We start from the raw sequence: 21190 nt of genomic DNA, 5'->3' as shown, positions 1-21190 counted from the left end.
GGGGGGGGGGGGGACAGGGGGCATGTGGCTCCATGCGTTGCCCCTCTCTGCAAGCACTGCCCCCACAGCTCTCCCAGTCAATGGGAGCTGCAGGGCTGGTGCATGCAGGCAGGAACAACGCGCGGAGAGAGACCCCTTCCCGCCCGCCCACCCGCCCCTGGGGCTGCGCTGGCTGCTTTCGGGAGCGGCGTGAGGGCAGGGTAGGCAGGGAGTCTGCCTTAGCGGCAGCCCCACTACACCACTGGAGATCATGATCGATTGGGAGACCCTCTAGGATCGATCAGTTCATCGCGATCGACCGGTTGATGACCACTGACCTAAGGGCATATCATAGAATCATAGAATCTCAGGGTTGGAAGGGACCTCAATTGATATCCTGCAATTGATTTTTATACTCAGACATACTGATTGAAATCAACTAGGAGACCTACCAAACATCACTAGCATACTGTAACCATGGACATACCTCTTAGTCTGCCAAATCCCAAATGAAAAAGCAGGTCGTATGGTTAATGCACTGGACTGGGACTCAGGAGATCTGAGTTCAAGCCATAGCTCTACCACAGACTTCTTGTATGCCTTTGAGGAAATCATTTCATCTTTTTATACCCCTGTTTCCTATTTCTAAAATGGTACTTCCTTTCTTGTACCCTTTGGCTGTCTTGTTTATTTAGATTGTGAGTAACATTTTCAAAAGCAACTCTTACTTAACAGCAAGTATTTACGCATCTAACTCCCCAGTAGCGAATGAAGGGTCTAAATATCTTTTGAAGATCTGGACCTAGGAGCTTAAGTCCTATTTTCAGTGTCTTTCAATGGAACTTAGATTACTAAACCTCTTAAGTGGCTTGAAAAATTTGCCCTAAGCTTTTTGCTGCAGGGACTGTGTCTTGCCGTGTCTCTGTACAGAGACTAGCACAGGGGCCTCTAGGTGCTACTGTAATACAATAACTAACCACACGATAATAAAAGGAAACACAGTATATGACAAAGACCCAAAATGAAGGACACCACCAATTAATAATTAAAATGCAGTGGGAGTCATTCCTTTTGTGCAAATAACTTTTTCTGTAGTATCAGTTTCACAGTCTTTTGTTTCTGATGCAAATAATTATAAAACAATAAATGTGAGAACACACCACATTTGTGTGGCAGGTAGATAACTTTGAGGGATATTTGAGAGGCAGGCCAGGGATGTATGCTTGTCAGTTTGCCATACCTTGTCAGATTGTTCAATCAGCCAGGGGCTTTGAAGATTTTCGTCGCGGTTTACCAAATGCAAATTTGACCTTTCTTAGACTGATTTTTATTGCTTCTGGCAAAAGCAACACTGGACAAAACAGGGGAAGAGTGGGCTTTAAAGCAAACAGCCCACTTTGCAAAAAAAGAGAACTTGAACTTGAAATGCATCAAACTGACAGTTCTTTGACAGCCTAGTCAACCATCCATCCAGCAGACACTCAGAGGACAGACTAACAACAAACCACAGCCCATAATGAGAATCCCAGCACCTGTCTAGAAGCAATTATTGACATTATCTCTAAACAGTGGATCTTTTTTAGATTGTTTTCCTGATATTTAGCAGTTTGAATGTTAATCCCTTAAACAAAACTGTCCCCCATGCTTTTTCCATCCTCTTCCCTTTAATAATGGGGGGGAAAAACCCACCCAAAACAAAATGAAACCAGTCAGCCTAGTTTTCCAGCACCTGGATTTGCATTGATTCTCCCCCTTGTCATTCATGTTGCCAACAGGAATTAGCATATGGCTTGAAGGGGAAACTCAGGAGGGGAAAAGAAAGATGCCATTTTGATGGAAATAAGGGGGCAAAGGAATAATCTACCATCAACTAAAAAGCTTATTTGGGTATGGTTTCCCAAGCAAAGCTTCGAAAAGCCTATGTTGATTTTAGGCTACACAAAGAAACCCTAATCCTTTCAAGGGAACTAAATCACCAAAGAAAAGTACCTCAGAAGAAAAGGCTCCTTGTCAAGCATAGTTATTCACAACCTAATAGATGCCACAAATCAAACTGGGTAAGTAAACAAAAATAAGAATGTGGGCAATGTGTTTGATTCTAAAAAGAAAACGAAAGGAAGAGGAACAGGGGCCTAGTCTTCATCAATCACTTTTCATCCTTCAATTGAAGAGATCCCTTCAGCCTAGTTACAGGCTATCAGTCAGGAATGTTGATTCACTGGATTGGCTTCTATTCTATTCTGGCTCAGTCCCAAGAAAGGACTACTCAAATTCCAAAGCTTTTTACAGCAAATTAGCAAAATAAAAGGGCAGTCACATGTAGTTTGGGGGTCTGGGGTCCCTGAACACACAAGTCGTCTTTTTTTTTTTTTTGGTGACCTATTTTTTCCAGGGAGGAGGAAGGATGGCAGTAAATTCAAATTTAAATAGAACAGCTAATATAAGTTTGCCAAGTTGGATAAGCTATTTCGACCAAAAAAACCCGACCCCTTCAGATTGTCCTTCAAAAGGATGTTAATACATAAAACAGCGATCCATAAGGCAATTAAAAATAGATATAATTCAATATTCATCAAAGTAATTTCAGAAGCAGTGTATCAGCATGGGAATCCCAAATATAAGGGGCTGCTTAATGCTCTCAGCTACTCCCCCCGCAGCTCCATGGAACCAAAGGGTACAGAAATTGGCAGGATGTGGCATTTTTCACATTTAAAAATGATCCAATAGGACAAACCAAAACAACCAACCAACCAAACCAAAAAAGCTTTATGTGAGAAACAATAAGTCACCATCCAAATTATTCACCGAGACAACAGAAAAAGCTTAAGTTTCAATTTAATCAAGCCTGTATTTTCTACTCAAACCTTGCTCCAGTGCTCCAATGAAATTATAATTTAAGACAGTATGAGATTAGATCTGAAAGCACACACCTTCTTAGTAAGCAATTATCACGCACTGCCACTAAACAGGTGTTATGGGGGGAGGGAGGTTGAGAGAAAAGATCAAATAGATTTTATGTAATTTAAAGCCTTTGAATTATACACCTTGGCACAGCTAGTGATTCAAGACTCTCTCCCCACCCTGCCCTCAAGAAGAAAAGCGCCCCCACATTATTTTCGACAATGCTGCTTCAAATAAGCACCGCACAGAAGCCCACTGACACTGATTTAAGGCAAGTACGCCTTTAATGTACTGTTAAATCATTAGCCACTCTCTCTTCATATTGCTGTTTGGGAGATATGAATGGGATATTGCATATTTAAATGTGGCCCTCTATATCGTTTATTAACTTTACAGAGAGCATACGGCACAGCAAGCCATGGTTTATTACTATTATCCTGTGAATACTAAATGCTGGCTGGTTATTACTGTCAGCAGTACAAATTGGCTATTCATAATTCCATGTCTATCATGTAGCTGATGAGTAACAATCATGCTAAAACATTTTGAAAACTGTTACCGTTATTTAAATGAGCTTAAATTAAAGCCATTTGTAAAATAAACTATTCCCTAATATTGTTATTTAAATTAATTCTGACCGGGCAGGCAATGCATTATTTAAATTCTTTATTTTATATTGCTTTCGCAAAGCAATTATGAAGCATATAGAACATGTCTGAAACCAAGGGAAACATAAAAAGCAGTAGCAAGCTGATTGCTCCATTCCTGCACGACAAGTTACATTTTATCTCAAATTGAAATTGCCATGAAAAGAAATGCATGTAGAAAAATATATATGCTTATGATGGGGATTGCAGTCTTACCTTTATTTGTAACAGTGTTGAATAGTTTTTCAGAGCTGGCATCAGATGCCTGAAATACCAATGAAAAAGAAGGTACATTATATATTATTAAAATATGTATATGTATATTTATATACCTTAGAAAAACCAAAAACAGGCTGACAAAACAAGAAAGCTCATGAAAGCTGCAGCTCCAGAAAAAAGCATCCATAAGATGGTGCTATTTGGCTGTGTTTCACTGTCCTGCAGTGCAGATATTTATTTGGAAAGATTCTAGTTAATAAATTAAAAAAATATTCCTTATTCAACATATTAGCTGCACACAAAATATATTTTTGTACTAGGATACATACGGCAACCCAATGTGTTCTGACAATGATTTTGCAGCTTAGGACAGATACCATAATTTTGAATTACTCATTCCAGTCTCATGTGTTTGCAGTTCTGCGCGTTTCTTTCTTTTAAAAAATTCTTCTTTTAAGACCCAGTGTATTTATCATTTCATTTTTAGCATTTCAGACTTAGGCCAGTGTTTGTCTGACTTGTTATAATGTGCTGTTTATTAAACAAAACATGATTTATGTTTAACAGAAATATCTCAGCATTGGACTCACTTTGGTCAAAATAATCTAGACACTACTCACTCTGCATAATCTGATAACTAGTTTGTATTTTTCCATCATACCAGCTTTATCTTTGCTTTTTCTGAAAAAATACCCATTTCTTAATTATTGCTACAATTTTCACATCAGTAGGCTATTTTTTTAATCAATAAAACAGAAACCTTATTTAAATGTCATTTAAAACAACTGGGTACCTCTGTTCCAAAGACTAAATATTAAAGACTCAGCCAAGGGAAAATATCCCTGAAAAGGTTCTGTTTACCAAACAACTTACTTCCCTAAAATGGAAAAGTTCAAGTCTATGTGTCTGTTGTGCATGTGTATACATATAGGGGTATATACCTATATACCCCCGCCCCCCATAAAGCCTAAATCTATACCGTATCTGAATTTACAGAATACACACAAAATAAAGCTATTAAAATTTAACCATATTTCAGGATAATCGGCTTTTTGACATTGTATACAATTAAATGTGCTTATTAACAAAATATTCTATTATGGGCATGGGGAAAATACAGATTGCAAAATTTGTAAAATATTTTTAGTTTCTTGGTGTTTGGCTCTGATACAGCATTGTTTTCCATTTGCATTCAGTGAACAAAGCTTATACACATCCTGTACTTGGAAAGCAAATAATTATCCATATATACTTAAATCAGGAGGTCATTTCTGAAGTTGGATCTAGCAAAATGAATTTATTAGACATATATTATATTACACCATACATTGTATATAAACTGATATGTATAGGCATATATATAGATCTATACAGAAAGATATACACACACACACATATCAGTTTATATAAAATGTATTATCATATAACACCACATGCGGGTATATATTAATTTAACATCAAGTTAAAGCATCTTTTTTATATTCTTATTTGTTAAAAATTGCTCAATTTGCTCCCAATTGTAAATGGATTTTGCCAGATTAGTGTTGTATGTATTATTTAAAAGCTAAGCTAGGATACTTCTTTCTGATTAAATACCTTGTAAACACTGGATTTATTATCCAGTGATGGATTTATTATTCAGTGATGCTCTTCTTTAAATTAATGAAAATATGGGAATAAAGTACAAATTGAAGCGATCAAGGAAGCCATGCTTTTTAAAGAACAGTTGGACATTATTCCAACAAATTAGGAGATTTCTCCTTGCTTTCATAAACGTGCCAATCATCCTGTTCTTTGATTAAAAACAATAGACTTTCAGCCTGGATTTCATCCGCAACTGCCTTTCTAAATTCAGTTTCCCCTTAAAAGTCAAGTTCTTCCCAAATCATCCTGCTTTTGAAAAAAATCAAGCCTGAACTACTTTTATTGTAAAAAATTGCTTATAGCTTTTGAAATTCTTTTATTCCAGCATTTCAAAATGAAATAGCCTAGAAAATGTCTGTGCTTCCTAATCACTCCCCCCCAATGAAAAAAGAGGGAATTTTTTTTAAAGCTTGATCTTTTGGTGGGGGGGGGGGCAAAGGGGGGGAGAGAGACTTTTTTCCTAGCTCAGAATATCCAGGTGACAATTTTTTCCGGTCCATTGCAAAACACAAGAAACACCGCTGCAAAGTCTGTCTGTGACATTTGTTAGACCTAATGTGGTACATAATACATTCTGCATGAACAACCTTTACACCTCAACCCAAATTAGGGATGTGATTATTAGCACGGCTATACAATAAATTAAAGACAATTTTACAAAGACAGAGCTTGCTGGAAAGTGAATGCCTCTTTTGCCTTATTAACTGCATTGTTGAATCTGACAGCACCAACTTAAAAAAGAAAAGAAAGAAAAACAAAAACCCATCAACACCGCCTGTGTTATGATGCAAATGGTCAGTAACCACCTGGTTAGCTTGAACAGCAAGTTAGAACTTTGTTTTTAAATATGAAGCTTCATTAAGGTTAACAGCAAAGTACACAACTAACAGTAAAAAAAAAATATTGTCACCAAACATGATCCACTAATTAATTAATTCCTATACAATTATTACTTTCTTTACGATTATTAATCAGCCCAATCAAGTGGCACCTATACCTAACAAAACCAAAACATTTTCAAAAAGCCTTCAATACGAACGCAAAAAATCCATTAAAATACAATGCCTGTAAGTGTTCTTTACTTAAAATCTCTTGCACGTCGACAATGAAAATCTATTGGCAGCAAACGATAGAGTGTTTTTACTTTAGTGGTTTATGATTTGAGGAAGTATGTTGTCAGACCTGGATTTTTTAACAAATGGAGACTGACTGGGACATTGGAGACTTTTCCTTTCCAGGAGACATGAGAAAATGTGTGTTCGTTCACTACCATCCCGATGATTTCCACTGGTCGAGTCCTATCCGAGTCGCTAATGGACAGACACCGTACCTGGAGGTGTCATCACATTTCTGGAAACCCGGGTGAGCCTGTATACAGAACATGCACGGTGCTAGTACAACGTCTTTTTTCTTTTCACCACCATCCTCTAGCCTGTCTTGGAGAGTGCCAGAAACGATGCTGAAGCTGATTATAAACCGCCCTCTTTGTACTTTGCTGATTTCAGTTCCCAAGCACAGCTTGGTCCTTTACAACACGGATGGCAGAAGCCAGCAATCTCTGGGCCAAAAAAAAAAAAAAGACATAACGAATAATCTTCTACCCCCATCCCAAACCGTGTCCTGCCCAGCCAGAGAGGCTGGCCGCCTTCTCAGCACAGAGGCTGGTTTTGAAGCCCTTGCAAAGACACCAACTCTTACACGAGATACTTTCGCCCCCGGCGCCCCTGTCCGCCCCCCGGGGGTTCCATCCATGGGCCGAGGCTGCTCCGCATCAGCTCAGGCCGCAGTGGCATGTGCCGTGTTCTCCCCCTGCATGCAAAGCCCGTTAGCTGGGTGCGTGGAAACGGAACTGCAGCCCCAAGCCCTCACTCTCACGTTCCCACGGCGCGATCCTTCCCCAGCGCTTCTCCCCAGACCTTGGGGCACCTTCCCCCCCCCGCCAGTTCCCCTTCTCCGATCACCTTCTCTCGCTCTCACACACCAACTCCACCAAATGTCAACAGTGAGGGAACCAGCCAAAGGCTTTAGAACAAATAAGGCTGCGAAACACCCAGGAACCACAGACCTGTCAACAGCTCCCCCACCCACCCCCCACCCGGGTCGGGACCTAGAGAGCAGCAGCCCCAAATCCGGCCCAAGTGCAAACCACCCACCCATGGCGCTTGCCACCTACAGGCGTCCGTGCCGGGCGCGCCCAGGGTGCCCAAAGCAGGGATCCCCCAGGCGATGGGGATATGAAGGGGACCCACGCGCCCCTTCCGTCAACTTGTGCCAGTTCGGCTTTGGGGGGCGAAAAACCCACGTTTGTTAAGAGCAGGATCCAGACTGGGGCGAATCTAAAATTGCACATGCTTGACCTGTCCAGCCACCCTGAGTCCTGTCCCAGAGGGTCCCACATCCTGCTGGGAGGGTGGGGTCGGAACAGAGGTGGTGACTGCGGACAGAGGACCCCACTCTAGCCACACAGAGAACATCCCCCCCCTCTCCACACACCCCCCTCCACCCAAAGGAAGGGGAGCAATAAATCCCCAACACCACCAAGTGCGGGCAAAACACTTCGCCATTAAAACAGGCTTCGAACCGGTGCAACCTCCCGCCCCCCCCCCCCGGCTGTCAGATCTCAACCAGGTCCAACCCTCCAGCGGAGAGTGGAAGATGCAAAGTGGGGGGGAGGGGGGGGCATTTACCTGATCGCAAAGGGTAAAGCGCTACTGACAGCCCTAAGTTCATTTTTGGTGCGTGTGTGTGTGTGTGAACGCGCGTGCTCCGGTCTCCAGCGAACTCCGATCCAACTGGGCTTTAAAAAAAAAAAAGTCTCCAAGCGACACCCAAACTAATCCTTCAAAGGCCAATTCCTTCCAGGCGGGGACCCCGAAGCACGCAGCCAGCCATCCTTGCTGGAGAGCGAGTGAAGAGCGCAGCGGGGCCCCCCTCTCCCGGCAAGATGGTTCCCAGGGAGGAGAGAGAGAGGGGGCGGGTGGGGGTGAGCGGGTGCGGGGAAAGCAGCGGCCGCGGAGAGCTAATCAAGCAGCAGCGGCAGCAGGACAAAGAAAACCATGTGCGGCGGCGGCAGCAGCAGCAAGCCGGGGGGCAGCGCTCCAACCGGCGCCCCGGAGAGGAGGCGCTTGGAGGAGCTCCGGCACCCCGGACTCACACACACCTCCCTGGGCTGGGGAGCAGCGCGGGGTGGGGGGGTCTGTTGGCTAAAAGTCTTTGGAGTCGGGCCCCCCTCTTCGGAGACCGCTCTCCGGCCGCCGGCTTCAAGTGAATTCCATGGGCAACAGCGGCTCAGGGGGGTGACTCCGGCTCCGGCCCCGCCACGCGGCTCTGCACCCGGTAATCCGGAGCCCCAGGCGCCCGAGCGCCCCCCGAGCTCCTGCCGCAGGGCTCCCGGCGAGCGGCCGCATAGGCACCTCTCCCAGCGCCGCCCCAGCGCCCGGGCTCGGCCCCCGCCTCGCCGCGTCTAGCCAGGAGCGCTCCACACTCAGAGACGCCGCCGCCTTGCGAGAGGCACTTCCCACCCGGCCTCTGCTCCTCCCCTCCCGCCTTCCCCGCCCTGCTCCGCCGCCAGCCTGCCAGCCCGCCCCGGCCGGGGCCCCCGCGCCGGACCTCGCCCCGCTCTGCGCCAGCCTGACCTGCCTGCTGTCCCACCAGGGTTAAACGCACCTGTCCTACTGCCCAGCAGCCTGACAGCCCCTGCTCAACTGCCCCCCACTATCCTGACTCCTGCACTTACCTACCTAACGCTTGGTACTAGCCTGGAGCTGCTGAGCAGCAGCTTCCAGGGGTCCCAGCTTTCTCAACACTGGGAGCAGGTGCATAGCTGGTGCCTGGGTGACTATGTGTCTGGAATAAGTGAAGCTGGATCTGATGCATGAGAATATGAAATACAGCTGGATGTTCCGACTACAGGGCTCAAACACCAGAGGAGAGTTGCTGGGACAGGTAGATGCTCACACACCAGCTCTTGATTTTCCACTTCATGTGAGGCACAGCACATGAACAAGGCTAAACATCTGGGCATGCTGCTGCAGTGGAGTTATAAAGCCAAGGCCCTGATCACTTGTGCTGGTTAAAGATCCCATGATACTTTTAGCAAATGGAGAAATCTTACTCCTACTATCCTGGCACAATTCAGACTTGAGCTCCAGTTTTGCCTTACTATCTAAAGCACTCCATTAATTTCAACAAGGAAAAGGTATTTGACACTTCCAGTCCTAAACGGTTGTGCAGTATTGCTGCCAGCGGCTAAACAGAAGCCACATTCAACTCCACAGCTGGCTACATTTCAGTGGTAGGTGAAGTGAGCCCATTTGTGGGTTATACCCACTACAGTTAAGATTGCAGATGAAGGTAAATGTCAATTGGTAAAGCTTTTGAAAATCTGCACAAGAAAAGATGCTAGAAATTGCATTGTATATTACCTAATACCATACATGCACCAACATACTGCACACATTATTATTGTATAAAGAATTAGACATTTTTATCCCTTAGGAGAAATATGTCATTGGTTTTAAAAAATACACCCAGAATTCTCAAGTGTTGACAAATTGTGAGTGCCTCAATTTTGGGTGACTAAACTGAGACACTTTGGTCTTTGAGATTAAGCAGACACTGCAGTGATTCTTTTGTTTTTGCATAGACTTCTGCTATTTGAGTTCCAACACCAACTGTTAGCACCACCAGGCACTATATATATTAATCCAGCCCCTGTACACCCGCCCTCTCCCAGACACTTGGGAAGATCCATGGCAAAAATAAAAACAAAAACATTATTATGATTATATATGTAATAATTCACTCAAACGACACAGTAGTGATTAAGCCTCCTACAAAGTGAGCTGAGCTGGAGATGGGAAGAAGTGGAGATGCTGAGAGGTATATATCATAATGTTCCTTGGCTACCATGGGGAGTTCGCTAGCTCAGTGGTTCTCAACCTTTCCAGACTTCTGTACCCCTTACAGGAGTCTGATTTGTCCTGCGTACCCCCCAAGTTACACCTCACTTAAAACCTACTTGCTTACAAAATCAGACATAAAAGTACACAAGTGTCACAGTCCATTACTGAATAATTGCTTAAGTTGTCATCTTTACCATACAATTATAAAATAAATCAACTGAAATATATATAAATAATGTACTTACATTCCAGTGTATAGTATATAGAGCAGTATAAACAAGTCATTGTTTGAAATTTTAGTTTGTACTGACTTCACTAGTGCTCTGTATGTAGCCTGTTGTGAAACTAGGCAAATATCTAGATGAGTTGATGTTCCCCTGGGAAGACCTCTACGTACTCCCGGGGTACAGATACCTCTGGTTGAGAGCCACTGCTCTAGCTAGCATTCCTGGCTACACCTTTACCATCTAGGGATGGTTGGCACAGAAAGCAGGCTGAGCTGGCGCTGGGAAGTAAATTATAGCTGCCTCCTTCTCATGTATGTTGAAGGGTAGGGGAGGGAGGGTTATACATATGCACCTTCCCAGTACACACCCACGCAAGGGCAGGTTGGATTTAGCCATGGGAATTTTGCCACTGATTTCTGAGTAGGTTCATTACTATGCTAAAAACTAGTAGTGCATATGAACAGTATGTATCCAAGTACAATGTTTGGCTATATTATGACTTCTGCAATGAGACCATAACATTTCTTCATTGGGAGTCTAAGGAATATGGGAAACAGCAGCATGATGGACTCCCGTGGCTTCTCAGGATCAACCAGTTTTCCAGGCCCATGCCCAGCAAGTCTACATTTTAAAGGTCCAGCCTGCAGTTTAAGTGGATGTGGGGATACAGAGCAGCAGCGTGGGAGGAATTCTGATGGACTCAGCTCTGTTAGCTGATGTGTGGAGTTAGCAGGGTCATGGCCCTGGTCTCATTCTGCCTCTCCTTGGCCCTGTTCTCCACACTGACTGCGGCTGGTTCCCCCACAGGGGACAGTTGAAGGCAGGGAAGACCCCTTGTCCTCCTTCTGCTGCTCTTTGTCAGACTCAAGCTGGCCTAAGAATTTGGGGGCCGGATCCAAAGCCTATCGAAGTCAGTGGCAAGGTTGCCATTAGTACCAATGTGCTTTGGGTGAGGCCCCAGTGGAACATCTGGCTATATGAATAAAGCTGCTGATTCCTAAAAGGTGCAACGTAAAAATGTAGGGCGGGACTAAGCCATGCAAGCTAGCAGTGCTATGTCAACTACTTAGGAAAAATCTTCCTACTCGTTTCTGATATATGGGTATAGGATTTTATGCAGATATCACTCAGTTCCTGAGGGTTCCACTGTATGATCCCTGAGAGGTGACTTTTTTCCCCATTATTTTGAGCATTTCCCCAGAATTCATATTTCAGGTACAGTTGCATGCACTACAGTGGTTTCCGCTGGGACAACTAAGTGGGTATGTGCACAACAATACAAATAGTAATAATAGTAATAATAATAATAATGTGTTCACAATGACAGCCCCATATAAACCCAGTGGTTATAAATATAGCAGGGTGATTATTACATGGCTGTTAAACAGAGGGTGTTATTTAGTCAAACTGTGATAGAAATTCTAATCCTTCAGGATAGGATCAGTCTCATGGTCAAATTCTGATCTGAGTCATACTGGTGTAGTACCAGAGTTACTCCACTATAACTGTGGACAGAATCTGGCCCTCAGTATTGTACAGCTTTCTGAAGCTCTTGATATACATGTATTGTAAATAACAATCTTGCATTAGCAATGGAATGGATTACATGACCTCTTACTGGTAATGGGATGCAGAAGATTTCACTTCTAGCCACTTGGTTAAGTCCAGCTGAGCTGCCTGAGTCCAATTCTTAGTAGACAGGAGTCCCCATTACAAAAATAATATAAACAGAACTTTTGTAAGCACTATAAGCAAAGTATCCAAGGACTGCATGGACAGTAAGGCCTGGTCTAGGATTAAAGGTGTAAAATTAAAGCAAGTTAGCTATAGGATGACCAGATGTCCCGATTTTATAGGGACAGTCCCGATTTTTGGGTCTCTCTCTTATATAGGCTCCTATTACACGCCACCCCCTGTCCTGATTTTTCACATTTGCCGTCTGGTCACCCTAGTTAGCTAACATATTTGAACACATTTGAAAGCTCTGTTGTGGACAAGGCAGTGCATACTTTTCTCTAGCCAATGTGCCTTGTCTACACAAGACTTTTCAAATGTGTTAGTCAGACCTGTAATCTTAGTCTACACGAAATCTAAGACTGAATTACCCTCTCCTCTCCCTAAAATAGATTGGCAGGGCAGTGGGCATGCCTGAGCTCATTATACATGGCCTGTAGATAAGTAGTGGGATCCAAGTTTTCCTGCTTGCATGTGCACTTTAATCTTTAGAATGAAAGGATGAGATCTTAGGGCTTCACCCAAAGCCCACTGAAGTCAACAAAAGAACTCCATTGACTTCAGTGGGCTTTAGATCAGGTTTACAGTCTCAGAAAAATAGATTTTCAGTTATACCAATCCTTTCCATAGAATAAAAATCTGGATTGACTAGGTTTTAAGACATTTCCGTCCCTTGCCCTGGTGGGACCATGCCCAAATTCTATTTTAATCTATCTGTGGTCTGTGACAAGGTTATCACTTTTTCTGCAACTGACGTTGCCTACAGCCATCTGATGAGACCCAATGAACCTGTGTCAGAACTGACCCCGGAATTTTTTGGTCCATTTTAAAGATGCTTGGAGGTATCTAGGTGGTCCAATACAGCTTAGTTAGGAGGACTTGAAGCAGCCTAAATGCTGAGCAATACGTGGAGAGCTTTGCTTCCAAACGGTGCAGTCGTTCCCAAGAACTACCCGTCTCTGTGGCAACGTGCAAATGAATTTTAAATTTATGGCAGATTATAGTGTATTAAATCATTCATGGCAAGCTCTCTCTCACCTGGAAGGCTGTGCAGTTTATTTCCTGGCCATGTGAAAATTGGATATTCCAACACTTAGGTATTCGGTTGGAAACTGGAAACATTTATGGTTCCTCTCAGTGGCTTATCTTTTCAAAAAGCATTACAGTGTCTGAATTGTGAATGTGATGATACCCTATAAAGTCCTTAATAATGCTTTGAAAATATACATAATTTTATATGTTAGAGAATATGAGATGTGTGTGTGTGTGTGTGTGTGGGAGGGGGGGTTATGAGGAAAGAATTTATGGAGCTATCAGTGTTTTTAAAGAAATGGCTTCACACAGCTAGTCTGATGGCATAATGTCCCAAAGAGTAAGAACCCGAAGATAATGTAATGTTTTACAAAATAAACCTGTCCCTAGTAACGACCTAGATGAATGCTATCACAAACAAAATTACAGCTCTTGTATACATTAAAAGGTGGCAACAGATGTCAATAAAAAATAGTCTCGATTTTGCCAGGGGGATTGAATCTGCTCTACTGTGACATGGTTACACACTCAGCCTACAAGGTAAACTACTGCCTCCCCAGGTGGGCTCTTGGCAGGAGATGAAAGTGAAGCTTGACTGCCTTTGGGGAGGGGGGCAAGAGGTGGGGAGGAAAATGGTCTTTACACTAAGGGAAAAAGGAGGGTGGGAAATGTTATGCAAAATGTACATTCTTGACAGCAGCAATTAGAAAGAACCAGAACTGACATAGTGTTGCAGAATAAGCTTTAAATTCAAGAAAAGTTTTCAATTTGACAAAGCAGAAAACTTTCACAGGGATGTACTAATGACAGTGTAACTTTTATTTATTTATTTAATATTTTTCTGCAGCATTTGCAGAACTAAAAACACTTTGTAATCCCTTCTTTTATGCAGAACAGATTGCAGTTTTAAGCAGAGGCCCATAAACTGCAGGTTCAAAGAAACCTGAAACTGAATTAGCATAAAAGCTGGAATTCTCATTTATATGAACAGTATCAGCGAGGCAGCCACTCTGCAGGCAATTTTATGATTTGGGTTTCAAATGGAAACAAAGAATAAAAGTGAGGCAGAGCTGAACAGCAGAGCTCTCTTCTCCTCCTCCTTGCTAAGGGCGGGGCCTGATCCTCTATAATGCTGAGTGCTTTCCACTAATTTCAGGGATGATGGATTTCTCCCCAAACCATTAACAGTCTGGGAAAGGAAGCTTCACTGTCCTATAATTGTAGAGATATTTCACTTTGCCACTTCCCTCCCAAACTTCTCCAAATATAGTCACATATTTAGGCTAGAGTGAAGACAGACATTCTCCTTCTTCTTCCCCCACTCCAAATATGAACAACAAAAATTGCCAAACTGTTTTCTGGCTACAACTTTTCAGCCAGGGAATATATACCTTCCTGTGGGTTCCATTATGATTACAAAATACTATTTACCTATGTCCACAGCTTTGCGGACTTCTTGTGGCTTTTTATCCAGATATATTACATAATTTAACTGATGTACATTTGTAAAATCTTTTCTCATAGAAAGAAGATATCATTAAAAATCCTTCCCCCACCAACTCTGATGTGAGCAGGTTTTATAAATGCACCACTCATAAAAAATGATACTCTGAGCATTATGTATCACCATTCTCCCGCCGCCATTTAGTTCTGAAACTAAAAGCCTATTTCAAAAACATTTTTTACTAATATCTTAGTTCATGTATTAAATATTTGTCACAGTCTGCTCCATAGTCAGGGTAACAGAATCTCGCAAGACAGAATAAAGCAGCCATCACTGTACGCCATAATCCCGTTCTCTGTTAATCAGACCAGTTTTAGTCAAGGGAATGCTGAATCAGCACTGGGAACCAACTGTGTCATTTCTTTCATTTTCTAACATTTGAGCAAAATAACGAAAATCATGTCTAATTTGGCAAAGAGACTATAAGACATAAATCTCAGCATTTCTGGATAATTTTAAAAGAGGTACACTTGATAAAGAAGCATTGTTACAGAAACGTGGCAAATGTCTGATCTCTTTCACTGATCTGATAAATTCCAACTTTGACTCTTACTTCATCTTCCGATGTGACATTATAGATAATAAATCTGTACATTTGGCGTCTTTGCACCACGTAGAAGCCAGCTACCTTGGCAAAAGAATGACCGTTACACTGATGAACAAAACATCCATCAAAAATATTCATGTAGTGTGTTCATATCCAATGGGCAACATAACAACTTCTGCAGAATTCAAAGAACTGAGATGCATATGAGCAAAGCTGTATTACACCGCACGTAAGAGGAGTTATTATGGCACTGTTAGAAGAACCAACAAATGAAAAAAAGGCTAGATAAATATTTTCCATAACAAAACACAATTGGTTTCAGTGGGATACAGCTCTGTTTCTCATTAGTTATCCTTCACTTGTCAGACAAGTTCCATATTTCACTGAAACCCACTGAGTATTCTTTATAGTTTGCTGGGGAAAGTGGCTATATATTTAGCACATTTCCTTTATGCTGTGTGTTTTCACAGGTCTGTCTTTAAAACATAGTCTACAGGCTTTCGCTTCTTTCCCTTAGGATAGTGGGTTTCAACATCCAAGAAGAGTTTAAAATCAGGTAACAAGTCATCACTTTTGAAGTTGCAGAGGAACTGAAGAGGTGCAATAGCCCCAGCAGCCATTATCAGTGCCTACCAGGGTGCCGCAGTATCAAGTTATATGATAAAGCACTCAGCTGACACCAGAAAAGTAATCATTCTCTCTCCCCTACACCACCCACTTTTTCACAAGGAGGCTTTTTACACTCATTAAATGCAACCTTATCTCTGAAACACTGCAATCCTCAGCAAATGACAAGTGCGCCTAATCTCATTTTCTGACAAACGATTCTGACAGCACCTTCCTTTTGATTTCTAAGACACGTAGCTAGACATATATTAATCTGTCAGTCATTGCCCTTAGGAAAGATGAAAGAGAGAGAGCGAGGGAGAGAGAGAGAGGAACATTTGTGAATGTGAAGAGAACAAGACAAGAAAGAGACTAAGGGCCCTTTTCTGGCTTTTTTAACTGATGCATGTGCATTTCTCAACACCTCTCACCCAAGCATCTTCTATGTTGCACAATGGTGTGTTTACTATGCAGCGATCCTACAACATTTACACCAAAAGGTAACTCTGGGTTGGATTTGACCAAAGATGCATCCATCTCAGGAGGCAGTGTGGTGTAGCAGCACTGAAATGGGAATCTGGCCTATTCCTGCTCTATCACTTTCCCACTGGAGTGACACTGGGCAAGTCACTTCCCCAATCTGTGCCTCAGTTTTCCTATCACTGAGATCTGTGGCTAAAAGCAGTAGATAAGAGCCAAGTATTATTTTTATTTATACACACACTTCCGTTGTGAACAGGGCACCCCCGTTATTGACATTATAAAACAGAGAAAGTCTTAATGCAAATAAATTTACAAGATTGCGAAGTGTTTTGCCCCAGAGAAGTAACCTCAAGCGAGATGAGTCCTTGTTGGCTTAGGGTACCAAGACTGGTTGGAGGAGTGAAGTGATGCAGATGCTTTTCCAACGGGAACTAGAACGAAAGCACTAAACGACTGTCAGATCGTAACAACTACTGGTCAGCACCCAAACTGGTCTAAATACAAAACAGTCACCAGGATGTAAACGCGCCCACGTGCCAAATTTAGCAGTGACACAGAGTGGCATAAATTGCACATTGGGACTATATAGTGCTATGGGTCTTCAAGCAGAACTCCCAATTGAAATAATCGGGGGAGTTCTGCTTTAAACCCGATGACATTATAGAGCCCTGAAAGGAAGTGGTAAATCAGTGTAACTGGCACTGATTTGCCATTCAGTGAGCCTGTAAAAGAAGTGTACCTTATTTGTGAGGTGTGAGAGCAGGGGGGGGGGGCGCGAAGGAGGGAGAATTTAGCAAGAAAGGTAACTAACGAAAGGGTGTAAAATAGACTGAGGGTTCTGGGAATGAGGTTCAAAGGAGGGAATATAATAAAATGAGGTGTCAGGGAAGCATATTTTACCGTACACACTCCTGTTAGTTACTTTTTCTAATAAATCCTCCTCCCCTTTGGCACGTAAGTCGTGTTCATTTGCATACCCTCTAAATGCTAATGCAACACAAGTTATACAGATTTTACCACTTAATGCCTCTCAGTTTACACCCAACACGTAACGTGCAATTTTGCCCAAGGACATCCGTAGGCATGGCTGCTGCCAACTACAGGCTGAATATGGCACTCCTAAACCCAGAGCCATTCACGCCTTCCCCTCCCCCACTTCCTTGAATATTAAAGTGCAGGTGAAACTTCACTGTTCCTAACAGGATGAAAAAAACTGAATGAAAGGTAAGTACAAAGGGGCTCAATCCAGTGCTTTAAAGTGATGCCATTTGCAGAGTAATACAGTCATTAAGTACTTGTTTGATGGTGGAAAAAGTAGGCCAAGATCTTTTCTAATACATTTTATTAATCAATACCTGCACTAGGAAGACGGGAACAATTAAAGTTTCTCTCCTAGCTCAGACAAAGCGGCATAAAGCTTGTGATCTACTTAAGTAGCCGCCAGTCAATGGAAAGATGAAAAGACTTCTTTAGTTTTACTTAAGAGCTGAAATGATGTTAATACTTCAAGTGTTTAGTATCTGGTTCTCAGAAAGACAGTAAATTAACATTGACAGGAAAGCTGCCCGACACTGCAAAGTCCCTGTTCTTGCATTTATACAATGATGTCATAATAACTGGAAGGCTCACACATACATTCTTGAGTTCACTGAGCTTGAAAATAACACTGGCTATATTTCCTTTGCAGTGTATAAAGCTTTAATAAATAAGCCTACCAGAAACCCACATTTACTGCTGATGTGCCTTATAAGGATAAATGCAAATCTGCCACTCACCTAGTTTATATCTTTGCCTGCTCTGTTATTAAAGAGGGATTTTCTGCTGTATCTAAGATGAGGGGGTGAACAGAGAGAGAGGAGAGACAATCTAGTGTGGAAAAGTCTCCTCCTGTGGGTAAAAAGCCAGCAGAGGAGAACAGGTCCAGTCCTCCCTCTTCCTCCCAATGGACGGGGGTTCTGAGCTCACAATGGGTGAATCGTATTCTCAGAGTCCAGGGGGAAGCCAGGCTGTATTTTTTCAGGAACCTAACGCCTTCTGAGCAGCTGACACTTGCCTCTTTTCCCTCAGCAGCATGGTTATTATTATTTACGGTCTGCATGACATGTTTTTAGTGGCTCCACGGTGCTAGGTGCTGTGCAAACACAGAGGAAGAGAATGTCCCTGGCCTTACAACCTAAACAGACAAGACAGAGGATGGGGAGGAAGTATTGTTATATTTCCCATTTCACATATATGAGGCACAGAGATGAAGTGACTTGCCCAAATGTCACCAGGGCATCTGTTCAGAGCCAGGAACTGAGCCCAGATCTGATTATAATTATAGGAGATATACCTCTCTCCTAGAACTGGAAGGGACCTTGAAAGGTCATCGAGTCCAGCCCCCTGCCTTCACTAGCAGGACCAAGTACTGATTTTTGCCCCAGATCCCTAAGTGGCCCCCTCAAGGATTGAACTTACATACCTGAGTTTAGCAGGCCAATGCTCAAACCACTGAGCTATTCCCAGCCTTAACAAGAACGCTCTTCCTCTGGTGTGAGATTCCCCCAGCCACTGTGTTACTATTCTTTCTTGGCAACATGCCAGTACTCCACACCCATCCTCATGAGTCAGAAGGGAAGTATAAAAAGGATTCAATGCGTTTTGGGGCAGAACGAAATCCACCAGATTAGGAGGGGAGGAAGCATCCTATAAAGCAGATGCACTGTCCAGCTCCATCCTCTCCAAGTCATGACAAGCCTCTTCCTCACCCAAAGAACCTCAAACACCTAGTTTGCTGTTGCACAACTGGCGGTCTGAGTAAGAGATCTCCACCTTGCCACCCAACCGCTTCTATTGTTTGCTCCTACAGCGTGATCATAATTCAGTGTTTAGGCTATCACAATCTGCTGATAGGAAAGTAACTTGGGTGATCACACTTTCAAGGCTTCTTCCTAAAGCATAGGAGAGGGAAAAGCATGGCCTTAGAAAAGGTTTGTTTAGAAAACAGGTATTTTTGGCACAATAATGAGCAAAAGGAAAATAGCTCATTTTATTTTGTAACGCCAAGGAGTACTCAAATCAACATTCCAGACACAAAATTCTGGTCTGCTTCAGGACTTTGGAAGCTTTGGAAGTTGGCTGGTGTCCCAATGCAGTGTTAGTTCAGGTCTACCTCTTGGTCTAAGAACGAGATATTTTAAAATTCCTCTAGGATTAAATCTATCAATCATCTTAGTTTTTCTAAGGCACCTATTAAAATTATATTTGAGCCTTGCTAAGACCTCCTTTTTCAAGGCTCCTGTTTCTCAGTATGCACAGTCTCAGCTTCCATTGACAAACAGTACACTCAAGGAACACTGGAAGGTCAAAGAGATACATGTTGGTCATATCAAAAGGCCAAAAAGGCAGGTCTCTCTCCCTTTTAACCACCATCCTTGCATCCAAACCTCTACATCAATGGACCTTTCTAACATCCTCTGGGGAAAAAATCCCCTGAATACCAGAAATATTTTTGCTAGCTTTCAGAAAGTCTATTTTTCTTCCATTTAAGATTCTAACAAAACAGTAGTTCTTTGTCTCTCAGGCATCCTTGATCTCTTTTGCTTTTAGCTGTTGCATAAAGTCAATTGTCTGCAACTCTGTGCTTCACAAAGACATTCCAGATCTTCTGCTGTGCCCTCACTGGAGGTATATAGGGATCAATCTTACAAAGTGCTAAGCATTCTGATGCCAAAGCACTTAAGTATTGTCTTATCCTTAAGCAAAACATAGCCCCTTTGGTGTTAATGGGACTACTTATATGCTCAGAATAAAGCATGTGCTTAAGTGCCTTGCTAGGTCGGGACCAGTCCTCTTGCTTATAGTTAGGTACAAAGCAAATAAGCAAGAAGTACATAAGGTATGTTGTACAGTTTAATGAAAAGAAATGCACAGAAGAGCTTTTAGATAAATTATGAAAGGTCCCTCTATTATTAATGAATATGCCAATCATGTTGCCATGTACTAGCATCTATTTTATTGCTATTCCGTTCAAGAACTCATGCTTCAAAATGAACAGATTTGTTTTCCTTTTTTTTTTTCCTATGTAGCGTTTCATAAATAGAATGGAGCACATTAAGGATCTGTAACAATGAAAGCTTCATATCCACTGGAAAGTAAATAGTTGAATGTTTACAATAGGAAAAGGACAGATAGAAAACAAGACAAATAAAAATTAAAGGATAAGACCATGAAGGTGGGCGAATAGTAATGGTAAACTGACACTAGAGATGGTTCATGAGATTTGGTTAATCAGTTGATCTGTATCCAGATGGGATTATTCCAGTCATTACTGAAGGTGTGCGTAGAGTGCCTAATATTATACATTAGAGTGATGATACATTTTAACCTGTTTTGATAACAGTGCTGCATGGTCTACCTCACACATACCTCTAAGACAGACTGTCAGAGCTGACCGTAGTTGGTTATTAATGTTGAAAGAGAAAGAAAGAAAGAAAGAAAGTTGTTGTTGTTGTTAACAATTTGCTTTTCTGAGCAGGGTGCTCATTTAATGGCAGGAAGATTTGTAACAGATCAAAATGTACATATCAAGAAATCAGGAAGTAGATGATGTTTTTGAAATAATATTTTGCTACCAAACTACCTCTCTATACAGGCTTGAACCTGTTCCCATCCAAGTCAGTGGGAAAACTCCTACTGATTAGCTCCAGTGATGGAAGTTCAAGTCCATATTGCGTATAAAGCCTAATTCAAAACTCAAAGCAATCAGCTGAAAGACTTCTACG

The 21190-nt window shown here is 42.3% G+C and overlaps 1 protein-coding gene across 15 annotated transcripts in view; it reads right to left on the bottom strand.

The window, feature by feature from the left end:
• Positions 1-21190, bottom strand: part of AUTS2 (activator of transcription and developmental regulator AUTS2) — a 1197597-nt gene that overhangs the window by 77242 nt on the left and 1099165 nt on the right. For all 15 annotated transcript variants that reach the window (XM_044993664.1, XM_044993662.1, XM_044993666.1 and 12 more), the window contains one exon: positions 3744-3792. In XM_044993664.1, the coding sequence (XP_044849599.1) occupies positions 3744-3792 (49 nt within the window). The remainder of the gene's footprint in view (positions 1-3743; positions 3793-21190) is intronic.

Source organism: Mauremys mutica, chromosome 19 (assembly GCF_020497125.1).
Source record: "Mauremys mutica isolate MM-2020 ecotype Southern chromosome 19, ASM2049712v1, whole genome shotgun sequence".
In the NCBI taxonomy this organism is placed as follows: Eukaryota; Metazoa; Chordata; order Testudines; family Geoemydidae; genus Mauremys; species Mauremys mutica.
The sequence above is the reverse complement of the archived record's forward strand: the minus strand, read 5'-3'. Positions and strand labels throughout refer to the sequence as shown.